Source organism: Metopolophium dirhodum, chromosome 1 (genome assembly GCF_019925205.1).
Source record: "Metopolophium dirhodum isolate CAU chromosome 1, ASM1992520v1, whole genome shotgun sequence".
In the NCBI taxonomy this organism is placed as follows: domain Eukaryota; kingdom Metazoa; phylum Arthropoda; class Insecta; order Hemiptera; family Aphididae; genus Metopolophium; species Metopolophium dirhodum.
This window is the reverse complement of record NC_083560.1, coordinates 4708861-4730353: the sequence shown is the minus strand read 5'-3', so window position 1 is coordinate 4730353 and position 21493 is coordinate 4708861. Positions and strand designations below refer to the sequence as shown.

The window sequence follows — 21493 nt, the reverse complement described above, 5'->3', positions numbered from 1 at the left end:
CTCTGTAGAGATATGCGAATATTAAGATTATAGTTAGAAAACAACTGATTTGATAAATATAATAAATTTTCAAATGTAATACTTTTCTTAAAATTTACGTTTAACATTTAACATTATCTTATTTCAAAATGCTCCATTACATTAATTACAGGGTTACTTTATATTTTCTAAGCACACACATTTCTCTTTAATATTTTCGTAGCAAAATTATATTCCAAATTCTTTTTTTTTATTTTATACTTATTATTATAGATTAATACTTTCTTTACATATTACATATATTTTAATTTTGTCAAAATGTATTAAATTTAAAATATAATAATTATTTTGTATTTAAAATGTCTAAAATGTTCTACAGCCCGCATCTATCTCTGTTCTTCATAATTTTACCCTCAAACTTGAAAATATGTCTAAAAAAATACAAGATAAAAAACATTTTTTTTACAAACTTTTTAATACAATTATTTGAATTAAAATACAAAATCAAAGATCGATATGCGGGCTGTAGGAAGTCTTCTTCTTTCAGATAAAAAAATAATCCGACAATTCTACAAAGCTTGAGAGTTCTTCCCCTAAAGTCATTTTTTGCGATATAATTCACCCTATAAACACTCCCCCCCTAAATAGGTATCGAGTAGTTGATTAGTGGAAAAATGTTACGATTGAGGTGGCAACAAAAATAAAAAAATTTAATTTTCAAATTTTATAGAATTGTGAGAATTTAAAAAACTGGCACCGGGACCCCTAACATGAAGAATTTTTAAGGTTGAATGGTTGGTATGTTAGTTCAATATTTATTATTTAAATAGAATTTAATAACTTTGAATATAAATAAAAGTTATAATATAACCTTTTCTTGTTAAATAAAACATTTAAACATAATATTTATCAATTATACCTACATAGTTGTGACGTGTTGTCTTGTGTTAAAACTAGGTGTCTAGGTACGACGTAGTTCGTATAATATCTAAAAAGTAGGTACTCATACATAGCAGTTATTAAAGTAGTAATGTTGGAAATAACTCAAACAATAAATAATAAAACATAGGAAAATAGAAAAATCAGTACTTTTAGGAACACGCTTATACCTACACTCAACATTTATGCTAAAGTAAAAGTAAAATTTTTTATAATAGATAATAGAAAATTTTTAGAATAATAGATATTTTAAACTTCTCATTTTACTAACGAGTTCAATATATTAAACAATTAGGAACACAGAAAGTTACCATATTCTATAGTTTAGGAATTTAGAATTTTAAGTGGGTAGGTACGTAGTACGTTTTTAGTCGATTTTTATTTATAATGTTGTGCATTAATCACACTAACATTTCGTTACCCGTATTCAGTGAGTCTGAATTAACTGAATTATTGTCTATTTAACTATCTCTTCTCTTCTTCTTTCATCATCACATACAGGAAAGCTCAAGCAAACACTATACTGAAATAATATTCATTTTTCATTCAGTATACCCCTTGACAATATAATATGTCAAGTCGCTCATATCCGTGTTATTATCAACTGTATAAACTCATCGTAATTTCGTCACAATTTTGTTTGTATACTTTGGCAGTTTCTATTCAAAAAGCTAGAAAACAATCGAGTAAAGATTAAATAACAATAATCAATATATTTCGATGTCTTTTAATTTTGAATTTTCGAGGACACAATTAAACAACTTGGAACATAAACAATTGCCTTATTTTATAGTTAGGAATTTAAAACTTAAAGTACGTAGTGCAAACACACAAGAGTACATATAGGTATACAAAAAGTTGTATATACAATAAAAAATATGTTAAATATAAGTAAGCAATGTATGTTAGTTTATTGTTTTTAGGCAAAAAAATCATAAAACTAATTAAATAACAATAATACGAAATACTACAGCCAATAAAACATAAAATTATAAACGTAAACTCCTAACAAAATTATCGTCGTCTATAAGGTGGTAAATTTGAACGGATCGTAATTTCCGATAGCTTTATGTAATTCATTGTGTCTATTCCATTGCTCTTTGTTATCGAAGTATCTACCGCATGTTGAACAGCGATATACATCTTCCTCTGGTTCAATTCTAGAAAAAAAAATTTAGTTATATTAATTAGGAATATTTTAATCATATTATAATTTAAATTCAAATTTTTCGGAGTAGAGGGAAGTTCAAATGCTTGATTAATTGTTTTGCATTATGAAATAATTAATATTAAATCTATTGATATGAATAGGACGGTAAGATGGTGGTCAGCCCATAGTTCTCTTATAATATTTTTAAATTACAAAAAAGTATCATCAATTATAATCTTTGAATTGCAACAAAATAAGATCGTTATATGAAAACAATATGTCAATTTAAGGGTGAATATCCAATGTCAAACTTCAAACGCTCATTAAAAAAAAGTGTTTGAGTTTCCGGTAATACAATTTATTAAAGTATTCGAAAATATCCGACTAACTATATATTCACTGTCCCACCAGAAAAGTTACTGAAGTTGAGAATCAGAGCATTATTTCAACAACTTATCTTGCACACAGACACAATAAATACAAAATAAAAAGGAATACACACACATATTAAAATCTCAAACATATAATATCACAGCAAATAAAGCCCTATTTAAAATATATATTTTTTAGCTAATAATGGTACCTACAAAACTAAGACAATTTACCCATAACTATCGAAAAACCACTCATTTCTCAATGGATTTGTTTGAATTATATGCTAAATATATCTAATAACTATCAATTTATACTTACGCGGCCAATAATTGTTTGGTACATTTACGATGATATACTGCCGTCTCTCTCGACAACATGAAATGTTTGCAATTCTTGCACATGAAATAGTCTCCAATCGCGGGGTCGTTCATTTTTATAATGCATCTCCTCATGGCTACTCCGGGCATTTTGGACTAAAGAAAATTGATTTTTAGTTTATTATAATATAAACTTCGTCATAAAGAGAATAATAATAATAATAATAATAATAGTAATAATAACTCACTGTACTATCGAAATTTGCCAAAACAAAACACACAATCATGTATATTGTAGAAAATTAGGAAGGTTATAAAATAATTTATATTAAATGTTCTATTATAAAATAATTAATTTTTTAATTCAAAACAACATATCATAAGGTCTTATAAATGTTCTCATGAATATTTTTAAAAATTTATAGGATAGGTAACAGTGTCAAAGTACGAATAAATGCGTGTTAAATAAACGGAAACTATGTTATTCGAAGCTATATAAATAGATATATGATAACATTTTAATAGTATTATCAATTGCGTACCATTAGGGTGACATGACGGGCAATGAGCCACGGGCCATTTGCCCAAAAAATACAATTTTATTGATATTTGTAGATAAGAAAATTGAAATTCGAAAGTGGTCATAAACAACTCAAAACGAGTCAAAATATTTTCAAAATGTTATTGTTTATAGAAAATAAAATATAAACTATTGTACGGCTAATGTCTATAATAAAGCAAATATACTTACGATAAGTGTATTTTTCTTGAAATCAATAGCAAAACTCTGTACTGCGAGTAACGTCCGCTTCGTTGTCTCTCGATAAATATCAGTTATTCTGCCGATGGTTAATAGCCGGTTTGAATAATGCTATATGTCATTAAAACTGTAAATTGTACAATAAATATTAGACGCCTGTGATAGTAGGTACATAATATTATTAAATATCCATATAGAAATATTAGATAGCAAGAACAATAATTAGGCGCCTATTAAATTAATTGAATTATAAATATTTTAACATCCGATAAAATATTAGTAAATACCTAACAACAATTAGTTAAAAATAATGTATTATGTGTTTTAATCTAAACCGAAACGCAGAATGAGGATATGAATAAAAAATAAAATAAACAAAATAAAATTTTGTGTATACAATGTTATATTTTAAAATAATAACTAAAATTCATGCGATTTCCTACAATTCACAGGCCTTACATAATATAATATATTTATATTAAGCGTAAAAGTATATTTTATTTGGCCGTACTCATGCTAGTCACCCGTTGAAATCTCCAGCTCGTGGGTGCATGTGAGGACGTTTTACTGTTACCTCAGTGAAAAACGCAATGAGCCGACTGCCCTAACACGTAGGACATTTGAGCTGCCAGTGACTAAGAATGTACCCCCCACCTCTTACTCGTCCATCAGTAGTCTGTTTTGATAAAATGCATCCACCCGGCGGCACGGCTGACGCCGTCTCGATCGGCTTTGAAATTGTGCCTTTTGGAACGTTAATTTCACGCACAATACAATGTGTACGAAATCGTTATACCCAACTAACCCCCAAGTAGTAAAACTCGTTTGGTATGTTCGTTTTAAAGGAAAACGGTTTTTTTCTATCCCGCAGTAAGCCAGAGGACACTAAATACCAATATTATATTGTAACGTAATATGGGTCAAAAAAGGTAAAACGAATATCGGTCTTTGTGAATATTGGCTCCGAAGTTTCTATAGGTGGTATGCCAGCAGCCTGTATCTAAGACGTGTACCTTGGACATTTTGATATAACAATATTATGATTTTAAAGTCCGAAGAAGTTAGCCGTATCTTAAAATATAATATTATAGTATTCTATAGTATAACAAGTGTGCCCAAATTTTCAATGTTTGCGCTCCCGGCTATTTACTGGCATTTTGCAGGCAACTAAAAAACACGACAATTGTTCGAAGGTTGGCCGGTGAAGACGTCTCTTACCGAGCGAAACTCAAAATAATAATAATTCAGCGGAGCCCGGCGTCTCACGGACCGGTTGCCAAATGTTATAATAAAAACGGCAGCATGTTCGAAATAGTCTATTTGGAAGCAAATTTAAAAAAAAACATATTATCGCATACATTTAGTGGGTGGATATAAAATTATATGAAATACGGTATAAAAATCCCCATGAATAAACACTCGTCTCCGGAAAAAACCCACCATAGGAAAAAATATATGATTTGATTTTCTCATAGACATTTTATTTTTGATCGAAGAAGACAAACTTATGAGGTATCTTGTATTGCATTTTAAAAACTTAGATTTAAAAAATAATTTTTTATGAATTTCTAACTCTTAATAATTTGCACGTTTTTGTGATTGTCATTGTAACAATAAAGTATTATAAACCTTGTATTCACTATTCAAGCTTTTTTAGCCAACAAATAAAATTTTATTGAAACGTTTAGAAAAAAAAATTGGAAACTGAAAATGTCCGTAAACAGTTCGAAACAAAACCAAATATTTTGAAAAATTTTTCGTGTATAGAAAAATAAATGCTAAAATAAATAAGCAGTGCAAATTCTACGGTCAAAGAGTTACACCGAAAACCAAAATTTATTTTGCGTAGAAATTACTGTTTTTTCTTAATCATTGTTTTGTTTTTCCTGTTTGTCCCGATTTAAGTAAAATAAAATTTGGCAATCAAGCATTTGAAATGTAGTCAATTAAATCATTCTGTATTATGTTTAGTGAGTTAGTAATTTTTACCAAAGTATTATTGCACGGTATAATGTCTAAAATAAAGCAAAATATACTTACGATAAATGTATTTTTCTTGAAATCAATAGCAAAACTCTGTACTGCGAGTAACGTCCGCTTCGTTGTCTCCCGATAAATATAGGTTATTCTGCCGATAGTTGGGAGCCGGTATGAATAATGCTGTATGTCATTAAAACTGTAAATTGTACAATAAATATTAGACGCCTGTGATAGTTGGTACATAATATTATTAAATATCCATATAGAAATATTAGATACCGAAACGCGAAAAAAGGATATGAATGCGCTATAATAAAAATCGCGTCCCATTCCGCTTCCTGTCTAAATTACGTGTTTGGTAGCAAATTTTGTGTTTACAATGTTATGTTTTATAATAATAACTAAAACTAATGCGATTCCCTACAATTCACAGCCCTTACATAATATAACAATACGCGTAAAAGTAAATTTTATTTGGCCGTACTCACCAGTCACTCGTTGAAATCTCCAGCTCGTTGGTGCATGTGCGGACGTCTTACAGTTAGCTCAGTGAAAAACGCAATGAGCCGACTGCCCTAACACGTAGGACACTTGAGCTGCCAGTGACTAAGAATTTACCCCCCACCTCTTACTCATCCATCGATAGTCTGTTTTGATAAAATGCGCCCACTCGGCGGCACGGCTGACGCCGTCTCGATCGGCTTTGAAATTGTGCCCTTTAGAACGTTAATTTCACGCACAATACAATGTGTACATACAGGTACGAAATCGTTATACCCAACTAACTCCCAAGCAATAAAACCAGTTTGGTATGTTCCTTTTAAAGGAAAACGGTTTTTTTGTATTCCGCAGTAAGCCAGGGACATTTTATACCTATAATATATTGTAACGTAATATGGGTCAAAAAAGGTAAAACTAATATCGGTCTTTGTGAATATTTGCTCTGGAGTTTCTATAGGCCATGTGCCAGCAGCCTGTATCTAAGACGTGTACCTTGGACATTTTGATATAACAATATTGTGATTTTAACGTCCGAAGAAGTTAGCTGTTTCTTAAAATATAATATTATAGTATTCTATAATCTATATTATAACAAGTGTGCCCAAATTTTCGATGTTTGCGCTGCCGGCTATTTACTGACATTTTGCCGGGCAACTAATAAAATAAAAAGGTGGTGTTTACAACTTTGGATGGGATAGGTGACTCAATATAAATATAAATAACAAAACGTATTAAATATTTGATGATAATATATTAAATAACACAACAAGTGTACCAAGGTTGGCCCGTGAAGACGTCTCTTACCGAGCGAAACTCAAAATAATAATAATTCAGCGGAGCCCGGCGTCTCACGGACCGGTTGCCAAATGTTATAATAAAAACGGCAGCATGTTTGAAATAGTCTGTTTGGAAGTAAATTTAAAAAAAACATATTATCGCATACATTTAGTGGGTGGATATAAAATTATATGAAATGTGGTATAAAAATCCCCATGAATAAACACTCGTATCCGGAAAAAACCCATATAATATTACTCACAACCATATGAAAGTGATAGAACAAATATTTTTAAACGATATTATTAGTGTAATATTTTACCACATTATTAATATTTAATTAAAAATAATTTATACTTATACTTACCTCTATTACCTACCTACCTCTCTATAGCATAGGAATACCGTGATGTACCGAATGGACGACAAATTAATTCGTGAAACACTATTTTGCCGACACCTGAATTTCCGACATCCGACACGTCATGCACACATTATATATTTAATTCAAAATTAATTACATATTATACTTAAAAATATATTTTTTTTACCTTTTTAAATTTTATTTGTATAAATCACGAACATTGTTCAAGTCAACTATCAACTAAAGCTCAACTAACCTTATGACTTAAGTCCCTAGCGCTAATTATAGGTTATATATTAAAAAACGTGTTCGCACCCAAGCTATTTATATTATAATATTATATTAAATCATTGGTTGTCGTTTCCGCATCACAATTTATTGTTGAACTTCACCTTTTTGTAACACAGTTGTTTATTGTTGGAATTTTTGGTTATACTTCCACTATATAACTGGTAAAAATGTGTATACCTAAAAGCGCAAGTTGTTTTCTAACTATAATCATAATATTCACACATGTCTATATTATTTTATTCTCGTTATAGATATTCAATTATCATATATTGTATAGGTATTTCTATTTTAAAATATTTATATATATATACCGTAATAATATTGTATAGTTTATAAGTTATCTATCAGGTAAAAAGTAAAGTTAGTAAAAATTAATATTGTAAACGCTCATTGATAAACTTAATTGAACGATAGAAATATAATATTATATTGGTATTTTAAATAATTGCAGTTGCGCAAATGACAAAAATATATAGGCTAGCTCACCGCATAGGACCGCGGCGGCTACAATATATTATAGACTAATGACACATCGCCGAGTACCTAAGATAGCAAGTGCTGTTATAATATTATTATGATACATTGGCATATGTGTTTACAATATTTTATTACTGAGGCGGGCAAATGTGTGTCCTTTGAGGGCCATATTAAAATGCGCCAAATATTTATAAACATGTACACGTCGATAATGCGCTGATTGTCACATATTTTGGTTATCAGTATATGTATATAGTATATTGTTCAACGTATGCGTTACCTATTCTATTTAGTTATTTTATATTATGTCAATTGTTTTCTACAAATGGCGGGTGTAATAGTGAGGGTTGTTATAATATTATGAGTGTACCTATGTAATAAATTGTAATATAGCGACGCTATATCGGTTCATAATATTATATAACACAGGCAGGCATGAAATTGTTGTGGATTGAAACAGTTTGAATGTGCCAGCTGGGTAGTTATTATATTATATAGGTGGGTAAGTACCTACATAGTACATAATATATCGTAGCAAATATAAAATATTAGTCCCTCGTTAGTCTGTTTTGATAAAAGGCGGCCACCCGGTGGCACGGCTGACGCCGTCTCGATCGACTTTGAAATTGTGCCTCTTAGAACGTTTATTTTACGCAGAATACAATGTGTACATACAGGTACGTAATCGTTAATCCCACCAACCTCCCAAGCAGTAAAACTAGTTTGATATGTTCGTTTTAAAGGAAAATGGTTTTTTTGTATTCCGCAGTAAGCCAGAGGACACTAAATACCTATATTATATTGTAGTCCGTGGTGATATAACGTAATATGGGTCAAAAAAGTTATAACGAATATCGGTCTTTGTCAATTTTCGCTTCGGAGTTTCTATAGGTGGTGTGCCAGCAGCCTGTATCTAAAACGTGTACCTTGGACATTTTGATATAACAATATTGATGATTTTAACGTCCGAAGAAGTTAGCTGATTCTTAAAATATAATATTATAGTTGTATAGCACCGCAAGATTATATTAAAACAAGTGTGCTCAAATTTTCGATGTTTGCGCTGCCGGCTATTTACTGACATTTTGCCGGGCAACTAATAAAATAAAAAGGTGGTGTTTACAACTTTGGATGTGATAGGTGACTCAATATACATATAAAATATATTAAATATTTGACGATAATATATTAAATATTTGACGATAATATATTAAATATTTGACGATAATATATTAAATAACACGACAAGTGTACGAAGGTTGGCCGGCGAAGACGTCTCTTACCGAGCGAAACTCAAAATAATAATAATTCAGCGGAGCCTGGCGTCTCACGGACCGGTTGCCAAATATTATAATAAAAACGGCAGCATGTTCGAAATAGTCTATTGGGAAGTTAATTTAAAAAAAAACATATTATCGCATACATTTAGTGGGTGGATATATAATTATATGAAATGCGGTATAAAAATCCCCATGAATAAACACTCGTCTCCGGAAAAAACCCACCCTAGGAAAAAAAATCTCAGAATATAATATTACTCACAACCATATGAAAGTGATAGAACAAATATTTTTAAACGATATTATTAGTGTAATATTTTACCACATTATTAATATTTAAAAAACATTGTTCAAGTCAGTATATCAACTATAGCTCAACTAACCTTATAACTTATGTCCCTTGCACTTATTATAGGTTATATATTCAAAAATGTTTTCGTACCCAAGCTATTTATATTTCATATTTTATATTTTATGTAATAAATTGTAATATAGCGATGCTATATCGGTTCATAATATTATATAACACAGGCAGGCATGAAATTGTTGTGGATTGAAATAGTTTGAATGCCTCAGCTCGGTAGTTATTATATTATATTATAGGTGGGTAAGTACCTGCATAGTACATAATATATCGTCGCAAATATAAAATATTAATTTTATTTGAACTCTTTATACTAAATGTATTAATTTATTATTTACTTATACAAATACCTATGATAATAATTATTAATATTAGTTACAAATACTTATTAGTAAAAAAATACATTTTTAGTAGTGAGTATCTAAAACTATAAAGCAGAGACCCGTGTGGCGCTCCTTTTGCGATTTTTTGTACTAGCGTAAGAGACGGCTAATGAAAAACTTAGATGGGCGGTCCCCCAGGTCTCCGCTTTGTAATATTATATTTCAGAAAATAAAGGTATTTTTACGAAGAACTTAGAGATTATAAGTTTGAAGATGTATAGAAAATATTATCAGAAAAAAAAAGGTATATTTACGAAGAACTTTGTATTTATATTTATAGATTAAAGATAAAAACTTTTTTTTATAAATAATTTAGTTTATGTATGAAGATATCAATTTTCCGTCTTCGTTCGGACCTTATTCGCGTTCTCCGCTAAATTTACAGGCCGCGCGCGGCCGTCCATTGTTCCCGGTGGGCCCGCGGCGGCGGAGATAACGTGCAAACCGAGTGCCGCCGTCGCGCGTGTTTATCGATAATTTTTTAGAAAAGTCGAGTTTTACCGCACTTTACGTCGCGTAGGTATTACAGGCATAAATGCATACGTCGAAAAGTTCGATTTTTTTATTGATATATTTACAGGTCTTTTTTGATTTAATAAACTGCGTTATTATTATATTATTATATTTGACTGCCTTTAGTCATTTTGCCTACTCGATCTGTACGCAGGCACATGTATATATTATAATAAATAATAAATATTAATTATATAATAAAATATCCTAGCTCGAGTCGAGTCGACTATACTATAGGTATGTTTAATCATGAGCATAAAATCAAATTAATAACTTTACTAACCTATATGTATACTATATGACTTAATGAGGATATATTTATTTATTAATATATTATATTATATAGTAACTGTATAGCAGTATTTGTATAATACATAAATTTATTATGAATTACCAAAATAAGAAAGTGGCTATTTGATTACCTCAACCAGTTAACTCACCTGACAACTGTAATATTATATTGATATGTATGTATTTATTAGTTCAGATATCATAGGTTTTTTTGGGTTGTGTAGTATATCGTTTGCATTGTGTGTAGTTATATACTACGGCGAATGTCATTCGAGGTGACTGACCTGCTAGACACTTAAATAATTCGTTGGCTATATGATTTTCATGGACGTCCGAAAATTTTTAAATTTTTTTTCACGTAATTTATTACTTATTTTTGCTTTTTTAGTGACAGTAATGAACGTTGTCCGCGATCCGACGCAGTCGGATTGCATACCTGATGACGTGACCTGGCCGTCGTAAATTGTCCACCTATTACTTCTATTACTACCCCTATTACTACGGCGAATGTCATTCGAGGTGACTAACCTGCTAGACATCCAAAAAAATACTGCGGCTATATGATTTGCATGAACGCCCAAATTTTTTTAAAATTTTTTTCATGTAATGTTGCGTTTTCGGCGGCAGTAAAGAACGTTAAAAAAAACTCGCGGCGACTATATGATTATTTTACGGAATTTCGAATTTCCGGTGGCATAACCCGGGCTACCACGTCGAACCGCGGTGGTATTAACCTTATCACCTGACTCCTTATCACACACCAACCGGCTCGAGATCGACGACCAGACCAAAAGACCACTGCAGCTTCCGACATCGGTTAAGACTCTTCACCAACTCGGGGGGTTTGAGGGTCTCCTCCAGCGACGCTCGGAGAGCTAATATTATTATAAATCAAAGGTATTATAATGAATAATGTGTTTGCTATATTATCGTATATTGAATTACTGGTTGTCGTTTGCGCATCACTATTGTTAATACATTTTCACCTTTTTTAAATGACAATTTCGCATTTCTCGATTTTTAGGTTAAATATACATATAGTATGATGTGCACTGAAAATATAACTGATATATAATTATTATACCCAAAATCGCTAGTTTATAATCGCTGTTATTGTTTTTAAAAATGTAAAATCTAAGATATTAGATCATTATACTAATGCTCGGCTAAATGTTGACAAAAAATAAAATTACAATAATTTCATTTAATATTGTAGTATATAAGTAATATTTTTAGTATCGTATATTATAAAAAAAAAATTAAATATAGTTTAAATAATTTAATGATATAATATATTATTCCAATAATCGCAAATAAACGATTAGTCTATAGGTTCTAATACTACAATATTAAGTATTTTTTTTTCCGCATAGGAACTAACATTCAACGCCCCACGGACCTGCGATGCACACTTACCTATAAGGCTATAACCAAAGAATTATGATAATATAGTGCATTGTTGTCATGTACATGCTAATTTAAATTTGGCGCTTATAAATATAGCTGCCCTAAGTTCTCGCATTTTCCCAACTCGGTAATAAATTATTGTAAACAGATATGGAGCCACGACTGTATCCTAGTAAAATTACAAACCTATTATAAACATTCGTAATAATAATAATATAACAGCCCACGCTATTGTACTTGCGATGTGTCGTTAATAAATTGTTATATTATATTGGAATCGCCACCGCCCCATGTGTTGCATCTACCGACTTGTGTACCATAAAACAACCTCTATAATGATAACTATTACTGAAACTGATAACATTTCATTCGGAATACGATTTAAGATAGTACTAGCTCACATCAGTATCTGTGCCTTAGATAATAATATTATACTTATGATATAATATAATATAATATACCTATGCTCTATGATCTATGAACTAATGTGACATCAATTTTTTTGGACACTAGTTTGTACCACCCCACCGTCCAAGTAAAAAATAATAGTAGGGGTACGCAAAAGAAAAATAAAAATAGTAGGGGAGCTCCGTCTTCCTGCGCACCACCCCCCCCCCCCCTACAATTCGAGTTCTGCCCACCTATATAATATCATTACTACCAGCCAGAGACATTCAAACCTCGACTCTTTTGTGCCCGCCTCTGTTATAAAATATTGTTAACTGATATAGCGCCGCTGTATAACAATATATTAATATTTATTTTATTTAATAGCACATTACATTATTTTTAAAGGAATACAATGAACACGAATTCCAATAATATATTATAACAACCTTCACTATTATACCGGAAGATGTATTGGTAATCGTAATCATGATATTTTATATCGTGAACACGGCCGTCCGATTTCTACGAAATCGTGTAACAATACCTTCCAGCTATATATTAATATTATTACACAGCTGTATACTTAAGTAGGTATATGTCTGAAAATTCACAAAACAAATATTTCAAATAATTTAGGTATTTACGTTTCAAAATTATTCACTCCAAAAATTTAATTCACATATATTGGCTGATATTTATTTCCAAAATATGTATTTTTTACAAATTACAAAATAAATTTTGTTGAATTAGAAGAAAACAATTGACATAATTTAATAATAATTATTATTGATAAAATTAATAATTTAACTCTTAGAAAAATAACATGTAATATTTTGTTACAAATTTCAATGGGTGTGCTGGTTAGTTTTTAGAGAGGGTTAAATTTCTTCCTGGCCAGCTTCTTAGCACAGTAGCTTTGTCTGTGTCACGGCTCTCTCCCGCAGACAAATATTCGCAACGCCCCTTGGACCCGCGACACACACGTTGAACAATTTACATATACCGATAACCAAAATATTATGGCAATACAACACATTGTCGTCGTGTACATGTTTATATACATTTAGCACCTTTTAATATGGTCATGTCTAGTTTGCCCACCTCAGTAATAAAATATATTTTAAGCACATATGACGCCACTGTATCATAATTCATAATAATAATATTTTATATTATACATTTGCAATACAGTTGCGGTTTTGGCATATATTTTTACATGAGGCAACCATAATATATTAAATACCTACACTCCAACACAGTTACAAAATATATATAATTTGTTGATGTATTTTTAAAATTTTAAATGTATAGATAATGATTGGTGGATCATTGATGAAACATTAGCCAGTTGCTTATTGGGAACTGTGTTTAGAGACGGTAGATTTTGTTCCCTCTGTCAGTGTTCTGCCTTCTGCACACGCGTCATTTACACTATTTTACGTGTTTGTGCGTAGACACATCTCCCTTGCATTAACTTATGCGACGGTGACCACCGCCTCTCTCATGAAAAAATAGATATGTAAGCTATCAACTTTGTAATACGCAAAACACTGACTTCATCCGTTCTCCGATATTATATGTTATTATTATTATTATTGAGCGCACTCAGCGCAGTATTTAAAACGGCAATGGCTATAGGTAATAGCATTGATTATGCATAGTATAATATAATATATTAATAGCTTATAGCGACGTTACAGCAATGTGTAGCCATTCTCGCGTTTCGTGCAAGTTCTGTACAAAAAAAAATTAAATATTCCAAAATTTTGTTTATCTATACATTGAATCTAATATATTATGTAAATTGTACTTATATAATAAATATTTTAAATTATAGAAAACGAATTAAAAACAGTTGCCAAAAAAAATCGAATAAATATTTTTTAACTTCTGAAATTATTAGGCAGTGCTTCACTTGAACCACTCCCAAATTACGACAGTGGTGAATTATAATATTATAACAGCCCTCACTATTGTACTTGACGGTGTGTCGGTCGTTAATCATTATATTATATTGTAACCGCCGCTGACATATAGGTCTACCTACTGACCTAACCTAACCTAACCTGACTTATATATTATTTACGTCATTGACGCAACTGTGCAATGTGCATATTTAAAATATTATTAATATATAATATTTCTATCGTTTAATTAAGTACATAGATGATCGTTTACCCTATAGATTTTTTATGAAAACACTATTATGCATATGCGATACAATATCTACATTTATATTTTAATTGAATACTTATTACGAGAGTGAGTTTAGAGATGTGCGAATTTTAATATTATAGTAAGAAAACAACTTGTGCTTTTGGGTATACAAGTTTTTTATAGTTATGTTGTCGATGCACAAACTACTATGTATAACTCAAAAATCGAACGATGCCTAAGTACCTATCTTACAAAAAATATGAAAATCAACAATTGTGATGCGCAAACGGTTACGGGCTATTTAATATATTATAATCAATAGCTTCTTTGAATATATACCTATGAATAACAATGAATAACAATATTTTTTTATGAGTGCCGACTAAACATTTTTTTACTAATAAGTCTTTATAACGATTATTTATAATTATAAACATTGGTACTTATATGAGTAAATAATATTAACTAATTTACTATGAAGAGCTCTAATTAATAATCGATACTTGTATGCATCTCATCTCATAAAAAATAATTATAACTAATATTGACATTAAATATTTATTATGTTAGTGAAATAAAACAGTGCAGATACCGTCTCATTCGACCGGATAAACGACGATAATAGTAATTACTGATAAATGTGAATCTGCACGATTTTATTAAGTAGTGTAATCGCAACCGCAGACCGAATTGTACGATCTGCGTGAATCGGCGTGACGACGTGTTGTAAATAATAATTGTAATTTGATGTACATGGCCCTTCTCCGTTGCCCGGAAAATAAATGACTGTGTGTTAAATAAACTCGTAATAATTATTTTATTTTTTTTCCGCTCCGGATCGAGAGCTACTTGCTTAGATCCACGGTACTCTATATCTACATTATACAAATTGTTGAACGTTAGCCTAGCCGACCTAACCTAGACATGATTATAAAATTTGTATCACAGTAGCAGTAATTGTCTCAATATTGTAAAATTATTAAAATATTTTTTAAATGTTAACAATAACGCATGCAGGTAAATTTAGAATGTAATCTATGATAACTAAATAATTAATAAAATGTAGAAGGCAGATAACTCATAAATTTCCTTCATTGTTTTTGTTAAAATAATAATCTTCAACATACAAAAATATATTTACCCTTTTCCCATCTCGATAACCAAAATGGTTATAACAGCAGAAATTTAGTTATTATCACGGAATAATAAAATTGAGTATATTTAACTGTTTACGGTCTACAGTCTACTCCAATAAGTAGGTAGGTGCGCCTGTATATTTTATTTTACATTTAGTTTCTTACGATAAAATTATGGTATAATAATAAATAAGGCACCTATCTATAAATAATTGTTTTAACACTGTTGGCGTTCTTTCGTTTAATAGAACTACATTTTTATTATTCGAAAGCAGTCAATGGATTTTGAGTTGTGGCAGTATTGTTCTAGAGGTACTATTTATTACCAGGCTACCAACGCGAATTATTCGCTTTGTTAAATTTAATTCGTTTAATTATTTCATGATATTGTAAATTTGTATCATAAAAACCATGTATGTTATTATTGTATATGAAATATGAAGTATTTCACAAAAAAGTGAAACTTTGAAAGTGCCGTTGATACAAATATTAATGATGGTTGTTTTATTATTTATCAATTATTAATTATATATAGTTAAAGAGTACAAAGTACAATCATTGATATTAATGAATGGAATATGATGAGTGCCCTGGTTGACATATTATTACCATAATATAGTATATAATATTCATATCATTTAAACATTTTTGTATGTTTTTCGTCAATATAAAAATGTCTGGTACCATTTTAAATGTTTAATACCAAAGGTTAGGTTATTTTTTTTATTTTTTTTTATTTAGCTTCCAATATTTAAATTATTATGCCTCAACAGTTAGGTATTAGAGAGAGAAACAGTAATGAAGAAAATGTTAGGTATAAATATACCATACAATTATTATGAAGGTAATTTATGACAGTTAACTTACTAAAAATTACATTTATTAAAATACTGAAATATTTCGTGTATATTTCACGATATTAAATTTCATGAAATTTTTAAACATTAATATTGTATGGACTCGTTTTTCGTATTAATGTATTATCATATTGCATACAATACCACCGTGATATTCATTCGTGTAAAGTATTCGAATACAAGTATTTTTAATGTATTTTTTAAGTATTTTGAATACTTTTTAAAAGTATTTTCAACAAAATTTGTCTGAATGCGCCACTGGTACGCGCAACATGCTTTTACAACCGTGCAGATATCACCGCGGACGCCGAAAAACGGAGTTCACCACTAACGGTACCTGCAGGTCGTCTGCCGAGTCGTTGTCGGTGCAATAAGTCTGGGTGGGAGACGAGTGGCGACGGTAGCTGCAACTGGTTCAATGGGCAACTCGATCTCGGCATAAGTTCCTGTTACTAATTATTGGGAAAACCGGCGCGAAAGTGCCTTTTGTACTGAATCTACTGATGGTTAGGCGGTTTCCCCCCTACGCGAAGTCGGGATACTATTACCTAGGTGGCTATAGGTACTGGTCTGTATGTATTTTCCCGACATTTCGTATACGGTTTGCTTTAAGTGAAGTGCTTTATTTGATAATATTAGTAGAAATTGTACTTACCAGCGTATTAAGTTGCAATAACAAAATTAATTTATTAGAAAAAGTAAAATAACCGATATAATACTATATCTATATACCCCGCCGAATCGGAAGGTACAAATTGTCTCCGTCAGAGCGCGTTTTGTTAATTTGTTTTCCCAATAGTCCACGACACTATATGCACCTATGCAAGCTTTTCTTTTATAGAATTGGTTTATTAAGTAGTTATCCATACAAAGTTGAGAACATTTTAAAATAAACCATCAACGATGTCACATTGTCAACGGTACTTAATAGTCAATTTTTGAAATTTTAGAGACCTTTTAATTTAAATGTTAAGCTTTGTAGTTTATTCTTAAAATAATTTAATTTCATAAAATCATAAACATAATATTAATAATGTCGTAGATGGTGAAGGGAAATAAAGATAACTGATATCGCGGAGGAGTATCATTTTCAATTTTTGTCGACAGTCGCCGCGCCGTGCTGCGACGCAAATGCTAAATTAACAGTTACACGAAAACATCATCTACTTTTACTATCGATCGCCTGAGCAGTCTAATGAGCTCAATATTATCTTAGATAATATTTTTATATTCCGTATGATATAATATAATATAATATTATACATTTATATTGGATTAATACAAAACAATATTTATTTCAATCAAATTTAAAAATTTTTCCGCCTAAAACTGGATTTCAGACGACTGTGCGACAGCGGTGACGGAAATATTACTCAGTAGAAATAATAATAAATACAAATAATAATGATAATATTTCCGTCGCTACGGTGATAATTTTAGTAATAATAATATTACTTGATATTATTATTGCCACCGCCGCGACCGTGCGGAAATAATATTACTGCCGAAAATGTAACTGTAAACAGGTTTACTTCCCGTTCAGTTAATTGTGTCGATTGTCAAAATAATTAATATACAAAATACGAATTTAATTTCTTTCAATTATATTTCTCATCGCCGTCGACCTGGACAAAATAAGTTGACAACACTCAGAGTATTGTCTATTGCAGTGAACATTCTATGATTTATATTTCTATCGTATTTATGGGTGGTGCCTGTGGCGGTGACGTCCGGTGCACGTGAATAATATGCAATGCAAGTACGTTCGTACTCACATGCGCGTTGCGCGGATTATCATCATTGGTCGGGTCGTGCGGGACGGGGGGAACTCGGCGGCGTCATAAGACATAGTGGGCAGACGACTGCGGCGCGTTGTTTCGCGCGCCGTTCTCGGATGGTAGGTGCGGCACTCAGTTGGTGGACCGTGCAACGTCGACCCCCCCCCCCCCCCCCCATCACACCACTGACCAAGAAGGTGGAACGTGTCGTAGTGTCGTACTACTGTCGTCTTTCGCAGTTATGCCGGCGTCAGCGTTCGGTATTATATTTTGAGGGCAATAACAAAAGTCTCGTTGCAATACCGGCCGAGTCACAGTTACATTGGTATTATAAAATATTATAGTATTATTATTATTTATTTAATATTATATTAACAAGTAGCAATGTTTTTTGGAGTCGAACAACGGCTTTACTCATCTTTAGTCGTACCAGGCGGCGTGCGTTAGCCGCCGGCGATGACGTTCCGACGTATAAAATTGTGCCCATAGTTATAAACAGTACGATTGCGATACATTGGTTCAGTGGTGTGCAGGTGCAGAACGGTAATTTCAGAGGCAATTATTTCTGAGATTTTTCTCAATAAAGGGGTGGGTATAATAGCCAGTGGGTACCCAAGTAAATGTATCTAATCGTTTCTCGTAATATTATTATATTAATTTATACTATAGTGAGTGAGACGCGTATAATATGCGTTAAGTAAGTAGGTACGTTACATTTCAATATTGTCATTTCAGCTATTCTTTCGTAATGGAATTAAAAAAAATCAATTCCGTGTAATATATATGTTACGGGCAAAAGTCGAAATCGGTCAAACCTCAGAAATGCCCGGGAAAAACGCGAACTGCCCATAACCCTTGGGTTAAATGACACATATCGGCTTTTAACCGGGCAAACCTAGTTATGACCAACCTCATTTGGGCAAAACCGTATACTGACTTTTATCGTAATGGCAAAACCGTAGTGTCTTATATACGTTATTTATTAAGTACTCATATAAAAATAAACAAATAATAATATTAGGTGCTCTTTTGCTACACATATTAGACCTATGGCATTTAGAACTACACAAAATATTTTAGATTCTGAGCGAAGCGATGAATGTATTGATTTTACAATGATGTGTGTTTTTTTTTATTTCTTATTTTTTTTTTTGTGTCTGTCATCACCAGGGCTCATAACTTATAGCTCTAAAAATGGTTATTATAAGCGCAATAATATGCTCTTAAAAATATTCATATAAGCGCTTAAATATGCGCTAAAAATACTAAAATATGCAAAAAAAAAAAATTTGTATAACAAAATTATCAAGCTTTTATTATTAAAAAAAAAAATTGAATAATATTACATCGGAATTATTGTGGTAAACGACTTGTGGTACTCATTTATTCTGCGATTGTTCTGTTATAAAAAAAAAATTATAAATTATAATTAATAATGAATAATGATACCTATATATTTTAAATATTTTTAAACATATATTTACCTTGAAAGTTACATTGAATAATTAGATGTTTGTACAAGTTTTCAAAGTGAAATGATCTTCGATTGTTACTTAGTAGAGTCTTGTACATTGAAAACGACCGCTCAATGTCCACTGACGTAATTGGTGCAAACTTAAAGTACACGAGATCATCTGTTGAAAAGTCTTCAGGAAGTCCAGGTTCAAGTTCTGTGTTCATAGTTACACCAGATAATATATTTGAAATATTTTTTAAAATTTTAAGACCGACATTTTTGTGGGTGACGTTATTGAGTTTATTAAAAACAGCTTTTCCAATTTAACGTTTAACGGCCTTCATATGTTTTTCGGTTTTTAAATGTTGTGTGATATTAAATTTTTTTTCGTGGTTAATTTTAATATTACAAAACTTACATAGTAATACACTAGTGTCGGTTGCAAATGTATTTTCACCAAATTCGCGAACAATATTTTTAAGACGACTAGAAACAGATTGTTTTTCTTTAGGCATTGTAAAATAAATTCTGTATGAACAAAACTATAGAATTTAGATTGCGAATTCACGAAATGAACTAGCATGCATACAATACGAACAATCGGAAACGACTGAGTAATAATCTGTAAATAATCTGAAAATAATGATATCGGAATATCTAGATAATGGTTTCGGAATACCTAGAGACTAAAAATAAAATACTAGTGCATATGCTACAATTTCTTTAACGATGGGATTACCAAGTATCAAGCATACACTCTCGCTAAGTCGCACGTCATCTAAACTCGTATATGTTATATATAGTTTTTTCTTATAATATTATAAGAACAATTAATTGACACGAATTAATTACTAATATAAATAATTAATACGACTATAATTACTTTTTATTATTAAGAAAAAATTTTTTAAAACCTACGGAACTGAAAACAAAAAAAAATAAATAAATATTATGGAAAAATAATATTGGAAAATAGAAAAAAAGCAAAATAGCACTTATACTTCGAAATATGCAAAAATATGCAACATAAAATTTCGAATTTAGCTTCTTGGGTATCTGAAACAAATTTATAGCTCACATAGGTATCTCTAGGACCTCTCAAAAAAAATATGCAAATGCTAGAAGTTATGAGCCCTGGTCATCACCTTTTAGGACAGTAAAAGTGCTTGGATTTTCTTCAACAGTACATTTTCTGAAAGGAAAGTGAATCTAGTTGGTACTTTGGGGGGTCAAAAGTAAAAATCCCAGTAGTTTTCAAAAGCGACGTGAAAAACAAAAAAAAAATTAAGGAAAAATGATAATTTGTACGCAAAATCTGTTTTGAGAAAATCGATTTTGGTTTTTGGTGTAACTCTAAAACAAATGACCAGGGGGACATGAAATTTTGACTGAATGTTTATATTAGCATTTTCTATACAACATAAAATTTTGAAAATATTTTGACTCTTTTTGAGCTGTTTACGGACATTGTCAGTTTTCAATTTTTTTAGTTTTTTTTTCAATAAATATCAATAAAATTTTATTTGTTGGGTAAAAAAGCGTGAATATTTAATATAAGGCTCCTGATATAT

General features: G+C 30.8%; 1 protein-coding gene across 1 annotated transcript; it reads right to left on the bottom strand.

The window, feature by feature from the left end:
- Positions 1-1942: 1942 nt before the first annotated feature.
- Positions 1943-2895, bottom strand: LOC132934081 (uncharacterized). Its single transcript, XM_061000363.1, has 2 exons — positions 2762-2895; positions 1943-2078 (listed from the first exon to the last, which is right to left on the bottom strand). Exons 1-2 carry the CDS (start codon positions 2893-2895, stop codon positions 1943-1945), a joined length of 270 nt encoding a protein of 89 aa, XP_060856346.1.
- Positions 2896-21493: the final 18598 nt, after the last annotated feature.